We start from the raw sequence: 21,205 nt of genomic DNA, 5'->3' as shown, positions 1-21,205 counted from the left end.
GGGCGAGAGGGGATCTGAGGAAGCTTTTTCAGGGGAGCTTTTTACACCCAGTGATTGTTTGGAATCTGGAATGCACTGGCTGGATGGATGGTGGAAGCTAAGAGTATCTTTAAGAGTATATTTAAGAAATACCTGGATAAGCACTTGGATTATCAACACAAAGAAGGCTATAGCCTATGTGTTGCCAAATGGGATTAGTATAGATAGGTGCTTTATGGTTGGCATAGTGGGCCAAAGGGTTTGCTTCTATGCCTTATGACTGTTGTTTTCAAGATTCCCTGCAGAAAAAAAAACTTGTGTTGCAAAGAAATGCAAAGAGTGAGAAAATAATGATCCATCTACGATTTCAGAAGTTTAAAATGAAGATTTTATATCTGATTTTTATTTTAATGTTCCATTCTTTATGGTTACTCATTGTTATTACATTCAATGGTCATAGACTGCCTGGAAACAAAATTTATTATCTTGTTGAACAGGTTGGCACTGCCAGATACATGGCACCTGAAGTTCTGGAATCTCGTGTTAACCTGGAAGATCTTGAGTCGTTTAAACAGATGGATATATACTCAATGGCCTTAGTATTATGGGAGATGGCATCTCGGTGTGAGGTCATTGGAGGTAAGATTAAAGTCAGTTTATCAAATATGCATATTTGAATAATACAAAGAAAATGCTATTGTATGAGAAATAAGTAGAGAAATGGAAGTGCAAAATAGGCACAATGTCCTATTATGAGGACTTGTTTTTCCTTCTATATTATCCTTGCACAACTGTAATTTAAGTGCTACTATCTCTCATACCTTTTGGGAATCAAATGGCAATGCCAGTATCTTCTCATGCTCCTCATCCCTTTGGTTTCTCTTCTGTATCATACTTGAATTTGCATGTTACCCTGACTAATTTTTTGATGATTCAGGACATCAATAAATCTAGTTCAGATGAAGGGTCTCGGCCTGAAATGTCAGCCGTCCATTTCCCTCCATTGATGTTGTCTGAGCTGCTGAGTTCCTCCAGTGTTTTGTGTGTTGCTCCAGATTCCAGCATGTACAGTCTCTTGGGTCTCCATCAATAAAACTGTGCCATGCTATTGCAAACACTGCTAAAGCAGTACCATTCCTGACCTAATGGAGAAATGCAGAACAAACAAGTCCTATCAGTACTACTTAACAGTGAATGCAAACAAGGAAGGGAGAATTAAAGGAAGCTACATTAGATAGCCCCTGAAAATGAACATTGAGATCCCTTTATAGGATTAACCCATGATGGTTGCATCAGCAGCACTGCCAACCATTGTAACTTTTCAGTGTCCCACACCTGAACACTCACCTATCAATAATTGCAATCAATCAGGACTCATGCTGGCATTGGTTCACTTGAGCTTCATGACTCATTATTGTGACCATGTTGAATCCTTAACCAACAAGGAAGGTCAGCCTGCTGCCATGCAGCTCATGCTGCTACCTTGACAGTGATGCCAGTGTTCAAAGGGGCTCTCACAGTGTCACAGTGGTCCAGCAATCTGCCCTCTGATAGCTTACAAGGATTGTTAAGACATTGTTCGGGGTGGGGTGGGGCTTCTATTCCACATCTCAGGATGGCAGCGTTTATCCTCCCAAACTTGCTGCCCCACCATTATCTTTGCTGTAGCCTGTCAACCAGCCAGCCCAAAATGCTGCACATGCGAAAATACTGCAGCTGAAAGCTGGGTCTCTGGTCCTTTGCTGTTATCCATTGTGGATAAACTTCACAATGGTAATTATAACATACGGAACAGAGTTAAAGAATATAATCCATAGGAAAGCTGAACTCCAAAAAAAAATGTATTTTGTTTCCATTAAATATACAGTTCATATTATGCAAACATCCAGTCCTTTGCAGGCAAGTGTTTGACAATATATTCATATTGAATTGACTTTAGTAAGTTTGCATTTTACATGCTAAATGATATTATTATTTCAAATGTAAGTATTATAAAAATGGAATATTATTTTTGAACATACCGATCTTATTACATGCAATTTTGCCTCTTCTGGTTTATTGATTCCAGCTGGGGCCCATTGTATTGTCAACTTATTTGCATCTAAATGTAAATATGTTGTATTTAGCTCATCAGTGACACCTTGTGGTGATATCATGTTAGAACAACTCAGTAACAGCTATACCTCCCAAGTTGTACAAATAAAGTCAAAGTCAAGCTTATTGTCATATGCACAAGTACATGTATGCACAAGTGCAGTGAAAAATTTACTTGCAGCAACATCACAGGCATATAGCATCAGATACACAACATTCACAAGGAAAACATAAATTAAACATAAATTATACAAGTTTATACAAGGAGGAACACAATTAGAACAAAAAAAAAACAAAGCCCATTGTAGTGCAAAGGCGGTCATAGTGTTGCTATACTGAGGTAATGTTTAGGGTTGAGGCAGTTGGTTCAAAAACCAAATGGTTGAAGGGAAGTAGCTGTTCTTGAACCTGGTGGTGTGGGACTTCAGGCTTCTGTACCTCCTGCCTGATGGTAGCTGCAAGAAGATGGCATGGCCCAAATGGTGGGGATCTTTGATGATAGATGTTGCCTTCTTGAGTTAGTGCCTCATGTAGATAGTTCTGATGGTGGGAAGCGAAGTGCCCGTGATGTATTGGGCTGAGTCCACTGCTCTCTGTAGCTTCTTACGTTCCTGCACATTGGAATTGCCGTACCAGACACTGTAACTGTTTATTGTTTATTTTTTACACAGTAAGCACTGTGACTGAATAATGGAGGCAACATCATGATACTCTGCCGCTCCTGTCCCTGCAGGATGAATCCACCCTCATGGGCTGGCAACACACGCAAGGTCCCACCAATGTGGGCAGACATAGCCTGCTGACATCTGGCTGTATGTGTATGTGGCTAAAGTCGTTTGTGAAATTTATTGACGAAGGATCCTGCTTGTGTACAGTTCTCTGGTGATGTAGTTGCTAGGATTGGAGGAGGAGCACAGGATGAATGGAGGGGGTGGGCATCATTCTGGCCAGCAGCTGGAGATTGTGTGGGGGTGGGGAGAGCAGTTATGTATGTGAAAATTCTATTTAAAAATATGATTACAATGATCATATTAAGGGACCTGGGAATACAGATCCATAATTCCTTGAAAGTGGTATCGCAGGTAGATAGGGTCATAAAGAGAGCTTTTGGCACTTCGGCCTTCATAAATCAGGGCATTGAGTACAGAAGTTGGGATGTTATGGTGAAGTTGTATAAGACGTTGGTGAGGCCAAATTTAGAGTATTGTGTGCAGTTCTGGTCACCTACCTACAGGAAAGGTATCGATAAGCTTGAAAGAGTGCAGAGAAAATTTCCACAGATGTTGCCGGGACTCGAGGATCTGAGTTATAGGAAAAAGGTTGAATAGGTTAGGACTTAGGACTGGAGTGCAGGAGAATGAGGGAAGATCTTATAGAGCTATACAAAATTACGAGGGGTATAGATAGGGTGAATGCATGCAGGCTTTTTCTCCTCAGGTTGGGTGAGACTAGAAGGAGAGGTCATAGGTTTAGGGTGAAAGGTGAAATATTTAAGGGGAATCTGAGGGGAAACTACTTCACTCAGAGGGTGGTGCGAGTGTGGATTGAGCTGCAGCGGAAGTGGTAGATGCGGGTTCAATTGTAACATTTAAGAGAAGTTTGGATAGGTGTATGAATGAGAGGGGTATGGAGGGCTATGGTTCAGGTGCAGGTAGATGGGACTAGGCAGAAAACCAGGCTGGCATGGACTAGATGGGCCGAAGGGCCTGTTTCTGTGCTGTAGTACTCTATGACTCTATATAATGAAATTGTTTTAACAATTTGCTTAACTATTCTAGAAATCTGTTTCTGCCTTTGGTTCAGACACCAGCAAGTTGAGCTGCTGCCTCACAGTTCCAGCGACCCAGGTTTGGTCCTGACCTGCTGTGCTGTCTGTGTGACGTTTGCACGTCCTCCCTGTGCTCACACAGGTTTCCTCCAAGTGGAAATTTCTACCAATTTCTACCCACAGCCCAAAAATGTGCAGGTTTGTAGGTTAACTGGCCACTGTAAATTGCCTCCAGTGTGTAGGTGAGAAGTAGAATCTGAGGAGTCATTGGGAATGTGGAGAGAATGAAGTGAGTTTGCACTGGATTAGTGTAAATGGGTAGTTGATGGTCGGCGCAGACTTGGTGGACTGAAGGGCTTGTCTCCGTGCTGTATCTCTCTATGACTGCCTCCATAACGATTACAAGACTCTCCTCTCCAGGGCACTTCATCGGAAATGGTTCACAGGTGCTGGCAGCCCCTGGAGCACCTCAGATGAGTGGCTATTATTAAGAGTGAGCCTAGGCATTGTTTTGACAAGCTATTCTACCTTGTGATATCATGCTCTTACGTCATGGGTGTTTAAGAATGTTGCAAATTTTAGATAGTATTGGCTGGATTTGGATGAGCAAAAAATGTTATTTTAGGATGTGAGCCAAAACCCCTCATCTGTAAATAGATTAATTTCCAGAATCAGTGTGTTCTAATTTTGCACTAGGTAGTTTTTTTCCAGCAACCTCATCGACAGCAGGCAGGGTCTGTTCCCTATTTGCTGCATTTCTAAAACAGCCTATTGATCTTCTACATTTCCAGATGTCTATCCTTCTAAGCTAACACTCTTACAGATAACTAGCAATTTAGTTGTAATACAAAGCCAGTACTAAGTTAAAAAAGAAAAAAAGATAACATTATACTTCAAAACATTCATATCGTAATTTCAGTGTTAGAAAATTATTATACAATGAAATGGAGTGATTTTTTTTTTTAAACTTAACCCACACCACAGGTGTAGTCCTCAGAATTAGTTTTTTTACCCTCCTTTACATGGTGAGGCATACAAGAAAGAAAATATCTGTATTTAGATTGTGCCTCAACACATCGTAAAGTGTATCATAATCAGTGGATTACTTTTGAAATGCGGTTATTGCCAGAATGAGGAAAGTGCATGGAATGAAAGGGTTCTGTTTATTTGGTAGTTTCCTGATACTTTCTGGACTTCCCAAAGGGCTTCAGAGCCATTGAGCTACTTTGTTGTGCACTTGTTGCTATAGGAAGTAACAAATACACACAAATAACAAGTGAAGTAATTACCAGATATTCTGGTTCTGATGGAGTTAATTGAGTGGGGTGTGGTGAGGGGAAGGAATGTTGGGAAGGATACTTAGGGAAATCATTGTTCTAGTTTGTTTTAATTCTACTGCCAGTTTCTCATTCATCAAAATAGGTAGGCTGGGCCAAAACTTAGAATCTCAGTCAAAGTAAAATATCTTTCAACAGTTCAGCATTCCCTGAGAACTTATACATCTAGTTTGTGATAATGGTACATTCTTCAATATTTTAGAAAAATGATGAATTTGTAATTAGCTGATACAGTGAAGTCGTGACACAAAATATGCCAAGATAAAAGTAATTTTTATTACATGTTTTATGGGAACTGCATTTCATTTTAGGCACTGAATGCTTTTACAGTCTTTAAAACAGATTCTTTCTTTCTTCTTCAATCTTTTTATTAGTTGTCAAATTAATACAGATTAATATATAACATCAATGTTTGTACATGTAATACAAAGAGATTAGGAGAACAATCATGGCCTAGATAATCATAAAGAACAATAAAATATAAAAAATCTGTAGATCCAATGATCTCTTAGTAAATGAATATAATATTGAAGAAAGGAAAGAAAAAGATTCATTATATAAATTTAAAAAAAGAGAAAAAAATCCCCAAATCAATAAGAAAAATTATAAACAATATATCAAACCAAACTAAGCTAAACAGAAACATTTCCAAAAAAAACAAACAAAAAAAAAGACTGGACTAAAATTTCTCAGTAGAAACAGAGCAATATCATGTCGTCAACTCCGTTCCTCTAAGTTGGAAAGTTATTGAAAGGGGATCTACATCATGTGAAAATATTGAATAAATGGACTCCAAATATCTTCACATTTAAGCGAAGGATCAACAGTACCACTCCTAATTTTTTCCAAGTTTAAACATGATATAGTTTGAGAGAACCATTGAAAAGTATTAGGGGGTATTGGATCCTTCCATTTAAGCAAAATGGATCATTTGGCCATTAATGTAACAAAGGCAATCATACGGTTAGCGGAAGCAGATAAATGGCCAGATTCTGTCCTTGGTAATCCAAAAATTGCAGTGATAGGGTGAGGTTGTAAATCAATCTTCACGTTTGAAATAATGTTAAAAATGTCTTTCCAATATTTTTCCAAAAGAGGACAGGACCAAAACATATGTGTCAAAGAAGCCACATTCGATTTACATCTGTCACATATAGGATTTATATGGTGATAAAAACGAGCTAGCTTATCTTTTGACAAATGGGTCCTGTGAACTACCTTACACTGTATCAAAGAGTGTCTGGCACACATTGAAGATGTATTAACTAAATGAAGAATTTTCTTCCAAGTCTCTGTAGGTAAAGATGTCTGGAGTTCGCTTTCCCATTCATTCTTGATTTTGTCCAGTGATTCTGGACGTATTTTCATAATTAAATCATAGATTATTGCTATCAAGCCCTTCTGATAAGGATTAAGACCTAAAATTTTTCCGTAATTTCAGTTTTGTAAGGTTTCGGAAAAGAGGGTACAGTAGCTTTTAAAAAAAATTCTAATCTGCAAATATCGAAAAAAAGTGTGATCTAGGCAAATTGTATTTATTAGACAGTTGTTCAAAAGATGAAAAACATTTATCAATGAATAAATCACGAAAACATACTATTCCCTTCCTTTTCCATATGGAAAAAGCTGAGTCAACTCTGGATGGATGAAAGAAAAAATTAGATTGAATGGGACTTGACAGGTTAAGATTCATTGTATTATTTAGTCACGTTGGCACATTGAAGCAGCTGTTCTCCCCTGGACGGCCTTTCATCTTCATCTGAACACTGCAGCTAAAGTGAAAGTGTCAAATGTCAAGAAACAGATCACGTACAGTACATGTGAATTCAATTGGCATGAAGCCTGTGATCTGTGGTCAAACAGTTCTAAGCAGTTATCCAGATTTAGACTTTTCTGAGTAGTATAAAAGGAGTTTTGAATTTAGGCAGGTAACAACAGGACCAACTGAATCAGTAGGTAGTTTTTTTGTTTTTCCGAAATGCATATACTGATTTTCCTGTAAATAAGTTCTAAGGTGAGTTCCTTTTGGAATGTAGTTAGTTGGGATATACCCACCAGATAATATTGTGGTTAGCATGTTATAAGGTTAGGCTGTTTCAGTATTCTTTTAAAACACCCAAAGGAGAAATTAGTTTGTACCAATCATCAACCCAAATACAGGCATGACAGGAGCGCACCTTTTTAGAGTAACACCAGTTAGGAGTACCAAATCATACAGAAGAAATTTAACAACTTAAATAATACTTCCTACGTCCAGTCCCTGTGATATCCTCTGATCAAGGAAAGTGTCAAGCATATTGGCTTATACCACATATCCCTCTAGGGCTCCAGCACACAGACAAAGTCTTGGAAGAGAGGTCATTAACCAGAGCAACCATCTTTCTGTATCAATTTGGCAGGTGGAGTGCCTTTTATTAAGCAGAAAAATGAACAATGATTTAGGCAATTTTAGAATCATTGCATTGAGGTTGGGCGTCTGAGTCTATGAGGTCCCTGGGCACTGGGATGATCCACTGTGTGTGTGGTACTGAGCCAGGAAGATCTCACTCCCAGTGCTTGATTCATAGTTTGTGATCAGTAGGATGATCGCAAAGAACAGCAAAAGAATTTACCTTGCTATTTTTAAATTGGAAATACAGCACCTCAGATCACTATTCGTTTACATCAGCAAATATTATATGTCCTCCAGCATAAATCATACCATTTTGGAATGTGGAAAGGGACCTTCATCTCCTTTGTACCTGTGCTTTAACTGTGAATGAACCAGGAACATAGCCCTACCCTCTGGCCTTGTATTATTTTCATGTGCACGAATTTTGCTATTAAAAGCTTTTAAAGACTATTAATGCAGTTCTGTTTTTGTTGGGAAGCTTATGTCCAAACAATCATGTAAGCAAATAGATCTATCTATCTATCTATCTATCTGGTTATCAACTTCTCTAACAATAGAAGTGGTTTCTCCTGACTCTTCTGATCAAAATCCATTAAAAATTATGAACACTGCATGTCTGAGGGCTATGCAAGACCCTCAGTTTAATAGCTTACTCATCATGTGAAGTCACACAAGATTTGTCATTTAGGTGAAGCATGAATGCCATGGCATGTATGACTATCCACAGAAAAGGATGGATTAAGAAATATTGTTGAAAGAGAAAGTGAGGGACGGAGTAAGATAAATTGCTGAGGAGAGTCAAATGCTTTTGATAGTGCATTATATAAAGGGAAAAACTGAAAGAGATATAGGGTGTAATTTTCAAATTACCATTGAGTAATAAACTGGGAAAGAAAATGAGGCAGGTCCTAAAGCAAGCAAGCACTATATTACTCCAGTAAGGGTGAAGATTACCTTCATCCTATTTTAACATACAAGTATTTATTGTGTTTGATTATATTTAACTCTAATAATGACTTCAACAACTGCACTGAAACATTTAAAGGGATTTATCACAGTGCTTTTCAACATTAATTGTTACCTAAAATATAGTAACATTCATTATTTCTGTATATTGCTATAATGTATTTTTGACTTTTCTTACAGAGGTGAAATGTTACGAATCACCCTTTAGCTCAAAGGTTCGTGAACATCCATGTGTTGAAAGTATGAGAGACATTGTACTACGGGACAGAGGACGCCCTGAAATTCCCAGCAACTGGCGGGTGCATAAAGTAGGTGAAGACTGAAAATAAAATAAGTGTGAATACTGCTAACACTTCATCACAAACTTCCCTTTCAAAATGAAAAACTCTGACATCCACAGAATGATTAGGAATACCATTCTGTACTTTGGGTTTAAAAGAACCATTTTTCCATATTTCAAGAAGAGTGTGATATTAAATATATGTTGTAGAATCAGTATATTTACTAACATAAATCTATTCAATAATGGAGTGATTTTAATGCCAGTTTAGAAAGATAATAATCCTTTGCAAATTTATATCATGAAATATAATTTACTCTGGAAATCTATTATTTTGCTATGTTTACTTCCAGGAAGATTCTCAAATAGGAAAATCCCTACTTGATGACCATTTGTTATATACTTCATCTTCCACTAAGAGTTTGTTCTAATTATTAAAATATACTGTATACTGTAGACTTTTGTTTGCAAGTTCAATTGAGGTGAGGACTTTTCTTCACAGATGCAGATTCTGAACAAAAGTAGCATGGACTGAGATGTTGATTGGGTGATTACATTGATGATGAGAACTGACAGTGGAAGTGTCATCTTTGTTTCTAAACCTGAACATTGGGGGCTCAAGTACCACTCTTGTTATGTGATTAGAAGCCCCAGAAATTCAAATAAACAGACCAAATTTATCAGGCTTTAAAATACTTTCTTCACCTTTAATATGGTGGGTAGATCATCATTTTCAATGCAATCTTTGAATACTGCATGCTGTATTGATATACCCCAGAAACCTGGCATCCAGAACCAATAAGTTATCTAACACATTCAATGCTCCCACTTACATACTGGCTTTCCCTGCTGCAACCAGCATTGGTAGACCCAGCAGCTTCTCTTGGGATAAGAAGTCTACCTGCAGCTGAAAGCAGTTTGAAAAGTGTTTGCCTATGAGGTCACAACCAACAGGGGAAGATGTTATTTTTTAAAAAATATATCCTACTCGAATAAGGAGCTAAAAGAAGCAGGAGTGCTTCTCCTGAACCCAGGCTACCTTCTAGTTGCTTTCTTTTCTTAAATGGCAGTTTTAACTGGCATTCAGAGTTCTCCCAATTTCCTGATACATATTCTTTGGCTTTAATGACTTTTTAAAATCACTGAATCAGCATGAAAGAGACCATATGGGCCATTGTGCATTTGCTGATGTCAGTAGATCTAAGCAATTAATCCTACTCCTGTTCTCTTTCCTCATTCCACCTTTTTTTTTGTCTTCAATTCTGTTTTGAATGTTTCTATTGAATATGCTTCCATGCATTTCAGATCCCAACAATATTTTGTGCAAAAAAAAAAGTTTTCTTGTGTTTGTTCCTGGTTCCTTTGTCATTCACCTTAAATCTGTGATCTTTTATTATGTCAGCAGTTGCCCATAGTTTTTCAGGTCCTCTCTCCACCATATATATGCATTTGTATGTGTTAATTTATATCTATTTTTCTTTCTTTTTCATCAATATTCTGAACATGGAATGATTTTTGGTAGATTTTAGCTTGTTCCAAGATATGCAGGTTATTTTCTTCAATTTAAGTACAGAAGATGCTGGAAACACTTAGCAAGTCAAGCTGCACCTTGAAAAAAAGAAATAGAGTTAATGTTTTAGATCAATGATCATCATCGGAACTTCTATCAGATTATTTTCAGATTCATATTTATTATCACTGACATACGACGTGAAATTTGTTATTTTGTGGCAGCAGTACAGTGCAATACATTAAAAAATCTATAAGTTACAAAAATAGTGCAAAAAAGGGCATAATGAGGTTTCATGGAGGGGTCATGGGTTCGTGGATCATTTAGAAATCTGATGGCAGAGGGGAAGAAGATGTTCCTGAATTAAGATTTTTTTTTTGCAAATGATACCAAATCCAGTGGATGGAAGTTCATCCCAATTTTAATATTGAATCTAGCTGCATGTAATGAATTGTTGAAAAGACTGCCAGTTGGAACAGATGAAATCCCAGAAGATCTTGAGTCCATACTGGTACAGTTCTATGTGAGCAAGATTTCAATTGTTAACTTCATTTTACTAGTTTCTGGAGACTTGTTTTACTGTCACAAGGTTGCAGCGCTACTAAAAAATAAGTAATCTCAAGAGAATAGGTTATGTATGGGAAGTTGACATGCACATTATAATTATTACATTCATCGAAGTCATTATCACTGAGACTGCTGAAATACAGCTCGCTTTCCTCTCCCATGGATACTGTTTGACCTGCTGGGTGTGTCCAGCATTTTCTCCTTAGTTTGGATTTTCAGCTGCTGCAGATTTTTCTCCAGCGTCTGTATTTGGAACTTTACCCTGCAGTAAAAGGAGACGTTAAAGGCCAGTTTTCTTGGGAGTTGAAACATGTTAGAATTAGTATCACGACTGAAGGGAAATACTTAATTAAATGATATTTTGAAAAAAAAACCTTAAATCTGAGATTGATATTTGTTAACCAAAGGTTTAGAGCTCAAGACTTCATTGCAGCCTGGCCAAATACAGATAAAAGAGCTGAACTCCAGTGGTGAAATGAGAGTGATAATCCTTAGCCTTAAGGCAACATTTAACTGAGTGTGGCAGCAAGAAGCACTGGTAAAAACAGTCTGTGGGAACCGAGAATAAAATTCTCCACTGACTGAAGTCAGATGTAGCACAAAGCAGGTTGTGGTTGTTGGGCATCACCCAACTCAGCTGTCAGCCATTGCTGCAGGAGCTCCTGAGGAAGCACCTACCCCTGGCCATCTTTAGTTGCATCATCAGTCGTCTTTCCTAAGATAAAGTCAGGCATGGGTATGTTTGCTGATGATGCAGTAAACTATTTGCTTTAACATAGAACACTACAGACCTTTCGGCCCACAATGTTGTGCCGACATCTTATCCTGCTCCAAGATCCATCTAACCCTTCCCTCCCAAATAGCCCTCCATTTCTCTATCATTCATCTAGGAGTCTCATAAATGTCCCGAATGTATCTGCCCCCACAACCTCTGCCGACAGTGCATTCCACGCACTGACCACTCTCTGTGTAAAAACTTACCCTTGACATCCCCCTTATACCTTCCTCCAATCACCTTAAAATTATGTCCCCTCATGTTAGCCATTGTTGCCCTGGGAAAAAGTCTCTGACTGTCCACTCGATCTATGCCTCTTATCTTGTACACCTCTATCAAGTCACCTCTCATCCTTCTCCTCTCCAAAGAGAAAAGCCCCAGTTCACTCAACCTATCCTCATAAGACATACTCTCCAAATCAGGCAACATCTTGGTAAATCTCATCTGCACCCTCTCTAAAGCTTCCACATCCTTCCTATAATGAGGTAATCAGAACTGAACACAATACTCCAAGTGTTGTCTAACCAGAGTTCTATAGAGCTGCAACATCACCTCATGACTCTTGAACTCAATACCCCGACTAATGAAGGCCAACACTCCATACTCCTTCTTAACAACCCTATCGACTTGCGCAGCAACCTTGAGGGATCTATGGACATGGACCCCAAGATCACTCTGTTCCTCCACACTGCTAAGAGTCCTGCCATTAACCTTGTATTCTGCCTTTGAATTTGATCTCCCAAAGTTTATCACTTCACACTTATCTGGGTTTATCTCCATCTGCCACTTCTCAGCCCAGATCTGCACTCTATCGATATCCTGTTGTAATCTACGGCAACTTTCTACACTGTCCACAACACCACCAACCTTTGTATCATCAGCAAACTTACTAACCTACCCTTCCACATCCTCATCCAAGTCATTTATAAAAATCACAAAGAGCAGGAGTCCCAGAACAGATCCCTATGGAACACCACTGGTCACTGACCTCCAGGCAGAATATGTTCCATCTACCATGGCCCTCTGTCTTCTATAGGCAAGTCAATTCTGAATCCACATAGCCAAGTTTCCCTAGATCCCATGCCTCCTGACTTTCTGAATAAGCCTTCCATGAGGAACCTTATCAAATGCCTTACTAAAATCCATGTACACCACATCTACTGCTCTACCTTCATCAATGTGCTTTGTCACATCCTCAAAGAATTCAATCAGGCTCGTGAGGCACGACCTGCCCCTCTCAAAACCATGCTGACTGTCCCTAATCAGCCTATGCTTCTCTAAATGCCCATAAATCCTGTCTCTAAGAATCTTTTCCAGTGATTTGCCCACCAGTGAAGTAAGACTCACTGGTCTGTAATTCCCAGGGTTATCCCTACTCCCTTTCTTAAACGAAGGAACAACATTTTCCACCCTCCAATCATCTGGCACTACTCCTGTGGCCAGTGAGGACACAAAGATCGTCGCCAAAGGCCCAGCAATCTTTTCCGTTGCTTCCCGTAATAACCTTGGATATATCCCATCTGGCCCCGGTGACTTATCTATCCTAATGTTTTACAAAAGTTCCAGCACATCCTCTTTCCTCACATCAACATGCCCTAGCATATCAGCCTGTCGTACGCCATCCTCACAAATGTCAAGGTCTCTCTCTCTAGTGGATACTGAAGCAAAGTATTCATTAAGGACCTCCCCTACCTCTTTTGACTCTTGGCACCAGGCTTTATAGTTCCTTTCCTTTTTTTTATCCACAATGATTCAGAAAATGAAGCAGCCCAAGCCTTCTTGTAGCACTACATTCAGGCGTATGCTGTTAAGTGGCCGGAAATATTCACATCATAACTATGTATATATCACACCATAACCCACCATCCCTACTATTATGTGATCCTATGATCACAAGACCAAAGACAAAGGAGCAGAATTAGGCCGTTTGGCCCATCGAGTCTGCTTCACCACTTGATCATTGCTGATTTATATTTCCCTCTCAACCCCATTTTCCTGCCTCCTCCCTGAAACCTTTGACACCCTGACTAATCAAGAACCTATCAACCTCCACTTTAAATATGCCCAATGACATGGGCTCCACAGCCGTCTGTGGCAATGAATTCCACAGATTCACCACCCTCTGGCTAAAGAGATTCCTCCTCAGTTCTAAAGGGATGTCCTTTCATTCTGAGGCTGTGCCCTCTGGTTCTGGACTCTCCCACTACTGGAAACATTCTCTCCACATGCACTATATCCCGGCCTTTCAATATTCAGTAGGTTTCAATGAGATCCCCCCTCGTCCTTCTAAACTCCAATGAGTACAGGCCCAGAGCAATCAAACACTCCTCATGTTAATCCTTTCATTCCTGGAATCATTCTCGTAAACCTCCTTTGGACCTTCTCCAACACCAGCACATCCTTCCTTAGATATGGGGCCCAAAACTGCTCACAATCCTCCAAATGTGGTCTGACCAATGCCTTATAACACCTCAGCATTACATCTTTGCTTTTATATTCTTGTCCTCTTGGAATGAATGCTAACATTTCATTTGCCTTCCTTACTACTGACTCAAACTGCAAGTTAACCTTTAGGGACTCCTGCACTAGGACTCCTAAGTCCCTTTGCACCTCCGATTTCTGAATTCTCTCCTCATTTCGAAAATAGTCTACGCTTTTATTCCTTCTACCAAAGTGCATGACCCTACGCTGTATTCCATCTGCCACTTCTTTGCCCATTCTCCCAACCTGTCCAAGTCCTTCTACAGACTCCCTGCTTCCTCAACACTTCCTGCCCCTCTACCTATCTTTGTATCATCTGCAAACTTGGCCACAAAGCCATCAATTCCATCATCCAGATCATTAACATGTTATGTGAAAAGTAGCAGACCCAGCACTGACCCCTGTGGAACACCACTAGTCACCGGCAGCCGACCAGAAAAGGCCCCCTTTATTCCCACTCTTTGCCTTCTGCCAGTCAGTCAGTCAATCAATCTTCTATCCATGCTAGTACCTTTCCTGTAACACCATGGGCTCCTATCTTGTTTAGCAGCCTCACTTGAGGCACTTTGTCAAAGGCCTTCTGAAAATCCAAGTAGACAACATCCACTGACTCTCCTTTATCTATCCTGCTTGTTACTTCCTCAAAGAATTACAACAGATTTGTCAGGCAAGATCTCCCCTTAAGGAAACCATGCTGACTTCAGCCTATTTTATCATGTGCTTCCAAGTACCCCAAAACTTCATCCTTAATAATGAACTCTAACATCTTACTAATTACTGAAGTCAGACTAACTGGCCTATAATTTCCTGTCCTTTTGCCTCTCTCCCTTCTTAAAGAATGGAGTGACATTTGTGATTTTCCAGTCTTCTGAACCCATTCCTGACTCTAGTGATTCTTGAAAGATCACTACTGTCTCCACAATCTCTTCCGCTACCTCTTTCAGAACCCTAGGGTGTAATCCATCCGGCCCAGGCGACTTAACCACCATCAGACCTTTCAGCTTCCTAACCACCTTCTTCTTAGTAATAGTAACTACACTCACTTCTGCTCCTTGACTCTCTCAAATTGCTGGCACGTCACTGGTGTCTTCCGCAGTGAAGACTGACGCAAGATAGTTATTCAGTTTGTCCACCATTTCTTTGTTCCCCATGACCTCTCCAGCCTCATTTTCCAGTGGTCCAATGTCCACTCCTGCCTCTGTTTACACTTTATGCATTTCAAAAATCTTTTGATATCCTCTTTTATATTATTGGCTAGCTTACCTTCATATTTCATCTTTTCTCTCCTTATTGCTTTTTTAGTTGCCTTTTGTTGGTTTTTAAAAGCTTCCTAATCCTCTAGCTTCCCACTAATTTTTGCAATATTGCATGCCCTCTCTTTCGTTTTTATGCTGTCTTTGACTTCCCTTGTCAGCCACAGTTGCCTCATCCTCCCTTTAGAATGCTGCTTCTTCTTTGGGATGAACTGATTCTGCGTCTTCCGAATTTCTCCCAGAAACTCCTGCCATTGCTGCTCTACCATCATCCCTGCTGGGGACCCCTTCCAGTCAATTTGGGCCAGCTCCTCTCTCATGCCTCTGTAGTTACCTTTACTCAACTATAATACCGGTACATCCGATTTTAGCTTCACTCTCTCAAACTGCCAGGTGAACTCTATCATATTATGATCACTGTCTCCTAAGCGTTCCTTTACCTTAAGCTCCCTAATCAAATCTGCACAACACTGAATCCAGACCTGCCTTTTCCCGAGTGGGCTTGACCACAAGCTGCTCCAAAAAGCCATCTTGTAGGCACTTTACAAATTCCTTCTCTTGGGATCCAGTACCCACCTGGTTTTCCCAACCTACCTGCATATTGAAGTCCCCCATGACCACCGTAGCATTGCCCCTCTTACATGCCTTTTCTATCTCCTGTTGTAATTTGTACCCCACATCCTGGCTACTATTCAGAGGCCTGCATATAACTCCCATCAGGGTCTTTTTACCCTTGCAGTTTCTTAACTCTACTCACAAGGATTCTACATCTTCTGATCCTATGTCATTTTTTGCTAAGGATTTGATTTCATTTTTTACCAACAGAGCCACCCACCCACCCCCCCCCCCCCCCCCCACCACCCACCTGCCTGTCTTTTCGATAGGATGTGTACCCTTGGATGTTTAGCTCCCAGCTGTGATCTTCTTTCACCCGCGACTCTGGCAGCTATGACATTGTGGGGATCACAATTTCTAACTGCGCTATAAGCTTATCTACCTTGTTTTGTATACTGTGTGTATTCAAATATAACACCTTCAGTCCTGTATTCACCGCCCCTCTTCTCAAATTTGTCTCCATGTTGCCTGAAGTTAAATTCTTACTCCTTCTAAACTCTGTCTTATTTTTATTCTGGAGACTTCAGTAACCTCTCCTGCACTCTCCTTCCCTTTCACTTTGTCTACAGTTTTCCAGTCTATTGAACTCACCCCCCTACTATTTAGTTTAAAGCCCTATCCACAACCCTAGTTATGCGATTCACCAGGACCTTGGTCCCAGCATGGTTCAGGCAGAGCTCATCCCATCAGAACAGCTCCCTCCTTCCCCAATACTGGTGCCAATGTCCCATGAATTCAAACCCACTTCTCCCACACCAATCTGAGCTACGCATTTAACTCTCTGATCTTATTGACCCTGTGCCAATTTGCACATGGCTCAGGTAGCAATCCAGAGATTACCACCTTTTTAGTTCTGCCATTTAATTTAGTTCCTAGCTGCTCAAATTCCTTCAGCAGAACCTCTTTCCTTGTTCTACCTTCGTCGTTGGTACCCACATGGACCATAACAAATGGATCTTTCCCCTCCCATTCTAAATTCCTCTGCAGGTCAGATGAGATGTCCCGAAACCAGTCACCAGGCAGGCAACACAGCCTTCGGGACTAGAACATAGAACAGTACAGCACAGGAACAGGCCCTTCGGCTCACTATGTTGTGCTAATCCAATTATATTAGCAATAAAATTCCCAGCTAAACTAATCCCTTCTGCCTACATAATGTCCATATCTTACCATTTCCCTCGCATTCATATGTCTATCCAAGAGCTTCTTGAACGCCCCTATTGTATTTGCCTCCACCACCACCCCAGGCAGCACATTCCAGATACCCACCACTGTCTGTGTAAAAAAAACTTGCCCCGCATATCTCCTTTGAACTTACCCCCCTATCACCTTAAATGCATGCCCTCTGGTATTAGACATGTCAAACCTGGGGAAAAGACATCGGCTGTGCCTCTCATAATCTTATAAACCTCTATCAGATCTTCCCTCAGCCTCCGCTGCTCCAGAGAGAACAACCCAAGTTTGTCCAACCTATCCTCATAGCACATACCCTCTAATCCAGACAGCCCCTTGGTCAACCTCTTCTGCACCCTCTCCAAAGCCCCAGCATCCTTCCTATAATGGGGGCGACCAGAACTGAATACAATATTCCAAATGTGGCCTAACTGAAGTTTTATAACGCTGCAGCATAACTTCCTGACTCTTGAACTCAATGCCTCAACTAAAGGCGGCAAGCATGCCATGTCTTCTTTTCTGCCCTATCAACCTGTGTAGCGATTTTCAGGGAGTTATGAACTTGGACCCCAAGATCCCTCTGCTCATCAACACTGTTAAGGGTCCTGCCATTAACGGTGTATTGTCTCTTTACATTTGATCTCCCAAGGTGCAACACATCTGGCCGGGTTGAACTCCATCTGCCATTTCTCCGCCCATATCTGCAACTGATCTATATTCCGCTGTATCCTTTGCCAGTCTTCTACGCTATCCACAACGCTACCGATCTTCGTATCATCTGCAAACTTACTAAACCACCCATGTACATTTTCATTCAGGTCATTTATATCCATCACAAGCAGCAGAGGTCCCAGTACGGTTCCCCAAGGAACACCACTAGTCACAGACCTCCAGCTAGAATAAGTCCTATCGAACACTACCCTCTGTCTTCTACGGGCACGCCAGTTCGGAATCCAAATGGCCACTTCACTGTGGATCCCATGCATCTTAATCTCGATCCTTGTGACAGAGAATTGTATCTATTCCCCTGACTATATCTATCCCCAATTACAACTACATTTCTCTTCTCTTCCCTCACCTTGAATGGCTCCCTGAACCACAGTGCCACGGTTCAGTTGCTCATCCTTCCTACAGACCCCACTCTCATCTGCACAGGGAGCAAGAATCTCAGACCTGTTGGACAAGCTCAAGGAATGAGGCTCCTCCAGCAATTCCTTGTGGATCCCCCTACCTGCCTCACTCACAGTCACACCCTCTTGTCCCTGACCACAGACTGAATTGGAAGCAGTTAATCTAATGGGTGTTACTGCTGCTTGAAACACAGCATCCAGGTAACTCTCTCTCCTCCTCCCCCCACCTGCCCCCCCAACAGTGTCTGAAGCTCAAATTCCAGGTCATCAACTTTGAGCCCGAGTTCCTCGAGCATCCAACACTTGTTGTAGATGTGGTCACCAGGAACCACAAAGGGGTCCACCAGCTCCCACATCATGCAGCTACAACATATTACCTGAACCTGCATCCCTACTTTATTTAATTAGCTGTAATTTGCAATAGTAGAAGTCCCATTCTACCATGCTCCTGTTAATTCTCCAGTGGCTCATTCCAAGAGTTCCCACAGACCAAATTCATCCAGCATTCCATAGTTTGGGCAACTTTCCTTGAGGACAAAAGGAGCATCAACATGGGAATGGAACCATCAACAAGTTCCTCTTCATCGTGCATATTATCCGACTTGGGAATATATCACTTTTTCCTCAAAGCTGGTGGATCTAAATCTTGGGATTCCTTACTCAGTACCACAGTGGGAATATCTCCATCCAGGTACACCATAGTTCACTGACATTTTCTCAAGGACAATTAGGGAAGGAAAATAATTTTAAATTCAGTTATGGGATGAAGTGAAGCTGGCAAGGTCATTCTCTCAGGTTGGCCTTGTCATCTCTCAGGTTGGCCTTGTCATCTCTCATGTTCACCTTGCGAGAAACATACACACACATCCTATGAATTATTCTGTTTTAAACTGGGCTAGAGGTGGTTACATTGGATCAGTCATGATATCACTGACTGGTGGAACAGGCTTGGTAGGCTACATAACCTATTCTTCCTCCTGTGTCATACAATGTCCCTTTTTTTTTAAATCCCTGTCACATTTAACCTTCTATCTGAAATTATATGGGAGAACAACTTTGAAATCCTTACATTAAAATATCTGGCTCCTGTGTTCAACAGTAGAACCAGGACCCATCAGGCCTTAATTACACCAATGAGATAAGGAGCATCTCATCAATTTAGAAACAAAATTGGCTGATTCATAGGTTTAATTAAAGAAATCTTTCAGCCATTGCATGGTAATTATTTTAGATTATTGTTTTAAACATAGAAGGAAAACATTTGTAACATCATTTAATCATCAATAATAATTGTCTGTAAACATTCATATTTTATCATCTATGATTATGGCTCAATAATAGACTACTTGTCTCAAAAGCACCAGGACATTGAGGTTTCTTATTAATAATAGTTTGTTATAGGAATTAATGCAAGTATCAGCCCAATTACAGTCAAAAGTATTACATATAGATGAATATTTGATTAGTATTATTATACTGTGGCAACTACTGTGTATTTTTATTGTTCCCTGTACAGGGCATGCACTTCCTGTGTGACACTATCATTGAGTGTTGGGACCATGATCCAGAGGCACGCTTAACAGCCCATTGTGTGGCTGAAAGGATCAATATGATGGTACAAATGAACTGTGAAGATGTCCTCAATAACAATTCAGCCACTGAAGCAAGAAAGGAAGGAAGTTCTGAACCCTTAAACCTTGGAAACACTGCTGAACATAAAAATATTCAAGTAGTCACAAATGTATGAAAAAATTCAAGCATTGACAGAAGCATGAATTTTGATCTCTTTGGCACAAAAATGACATGTGACTGAATACCAAAAATCAAAAGGCATGTCAGATGAACAAAATTCCCTTAAGATTATGTATTATTCGTAATGACTTCATCTGACAAGGATATCAAGTGTGTGGGACTCCAGATACGTGCACACCTAATCTAAATGAACGTCTGGCTCATGCATTGAACTGCAACGTACCAGGCTGGCAGTGTACAGATTTCCTGTCATAATACTTTAAGTCCACTCTGATATTTCCTGTCTGAATTATGAAAACAATCTTGACATGATATAATTGCCAGAGATGATGTACTTTAAAGTCCAGAATATTAATCACATTACATACACAACTGGTTCTCCATAAGGCATTAAATTACACTTCAAATAAATCTAAATTTATGCCAAGTAACAATGATTAGATGAAATGAGGCATAATTATTATAAGGATCCACTGGAGGTAATAACTATTTATGAGATGTCATTTTCCACATATAGAAGTGTTGCTAAATTGGTTGCACATTTGTTGGGAGTCAATTGTTTATAATGGATTTAGATATTTAATATAATAGATTTGCACATTGAACTTGATATTTGGACATGATAAAGAAAACAGGCAGGGCAAATTTACTGTCAGTCAATTTATGCATTGCATCTCCAATCTCAATTATATAGTATTAACAGTAAGAATTTGTAAAACTGGTTTGTTGGTGGCGATATATGAAACCTTGGTGATGACAGTACTCACAAATAAATATTTGTTGCTGAGCTGTTACCCAAATAAGTATCAAAATGGAGTTATTCAAATGACTTGAGCAGGAAATTATACATGTGTTGTATAAATAAATTCCCCAAACATTTTAGTACTAAATTTTCCTCCAATGATTAAGGCATTTTTTAAAAATGTTAAAACACTCTAAATTTATGTCAAATTCATGTGTTTGCTCATATTTGCATGTATTCATGGTACACCAAAATCCAAATGGATGTAGCCAGCATCCACATTTGACTAAAATGTAATACAGATTTATTTTTCAATATTTTGTCAATGAAACAATGGCCATTTTGTATATCGTATTTGAATAGTATGTGCCATTAAGTCTTTCCTCAGAGG

At 40.0% G+C, this 21,205-nt stretch overlaps 1 protein-coding gene across 1 annotated transcript in view; it reads left to right on the top strand.

Moving 5' to 3' along the window:
- The window catches only part of tgfbr2l (transforming growth factor beta receptor-like), a 60,716-nt gene extending 39,779 nt beyond the window's left edge, over positions 1-20,937 (top strand). Inside the window, 3 exon segments of the mRNA XM_052028197.1 lie at positions 477-618; positions 8,717-8,844; positions 19,837-20,937. Coding sequence (XP_051884157.1) covers positions 477-618; positions 8,717-8,844; positions 19,837-20,067 — 501 coding nt within the window. The 3' untranslated portion in view covers positions 20,068-20,937.
- Positions 20,938-21,205: the final 268 nt, after the last annotated feature.

The sequence above is a fragment of the Pristis pectinata genome, chromosome 1 (assembly GCF_009764475.1).
Source record: "Pristis pectinata isolate sPriPec2 chromosome 1, sPriPec2.1.pri, whole genome shotgun sequence".
NCBI lineage: Eukaryota > Metazoa > Chordata > Chondrichthyes > Rhinopristiformes > Pristidae > Pristis > Pristis pectinata.
This window is presented reverse-complemented; position numbering and strand designations above follow the sequence as displayed.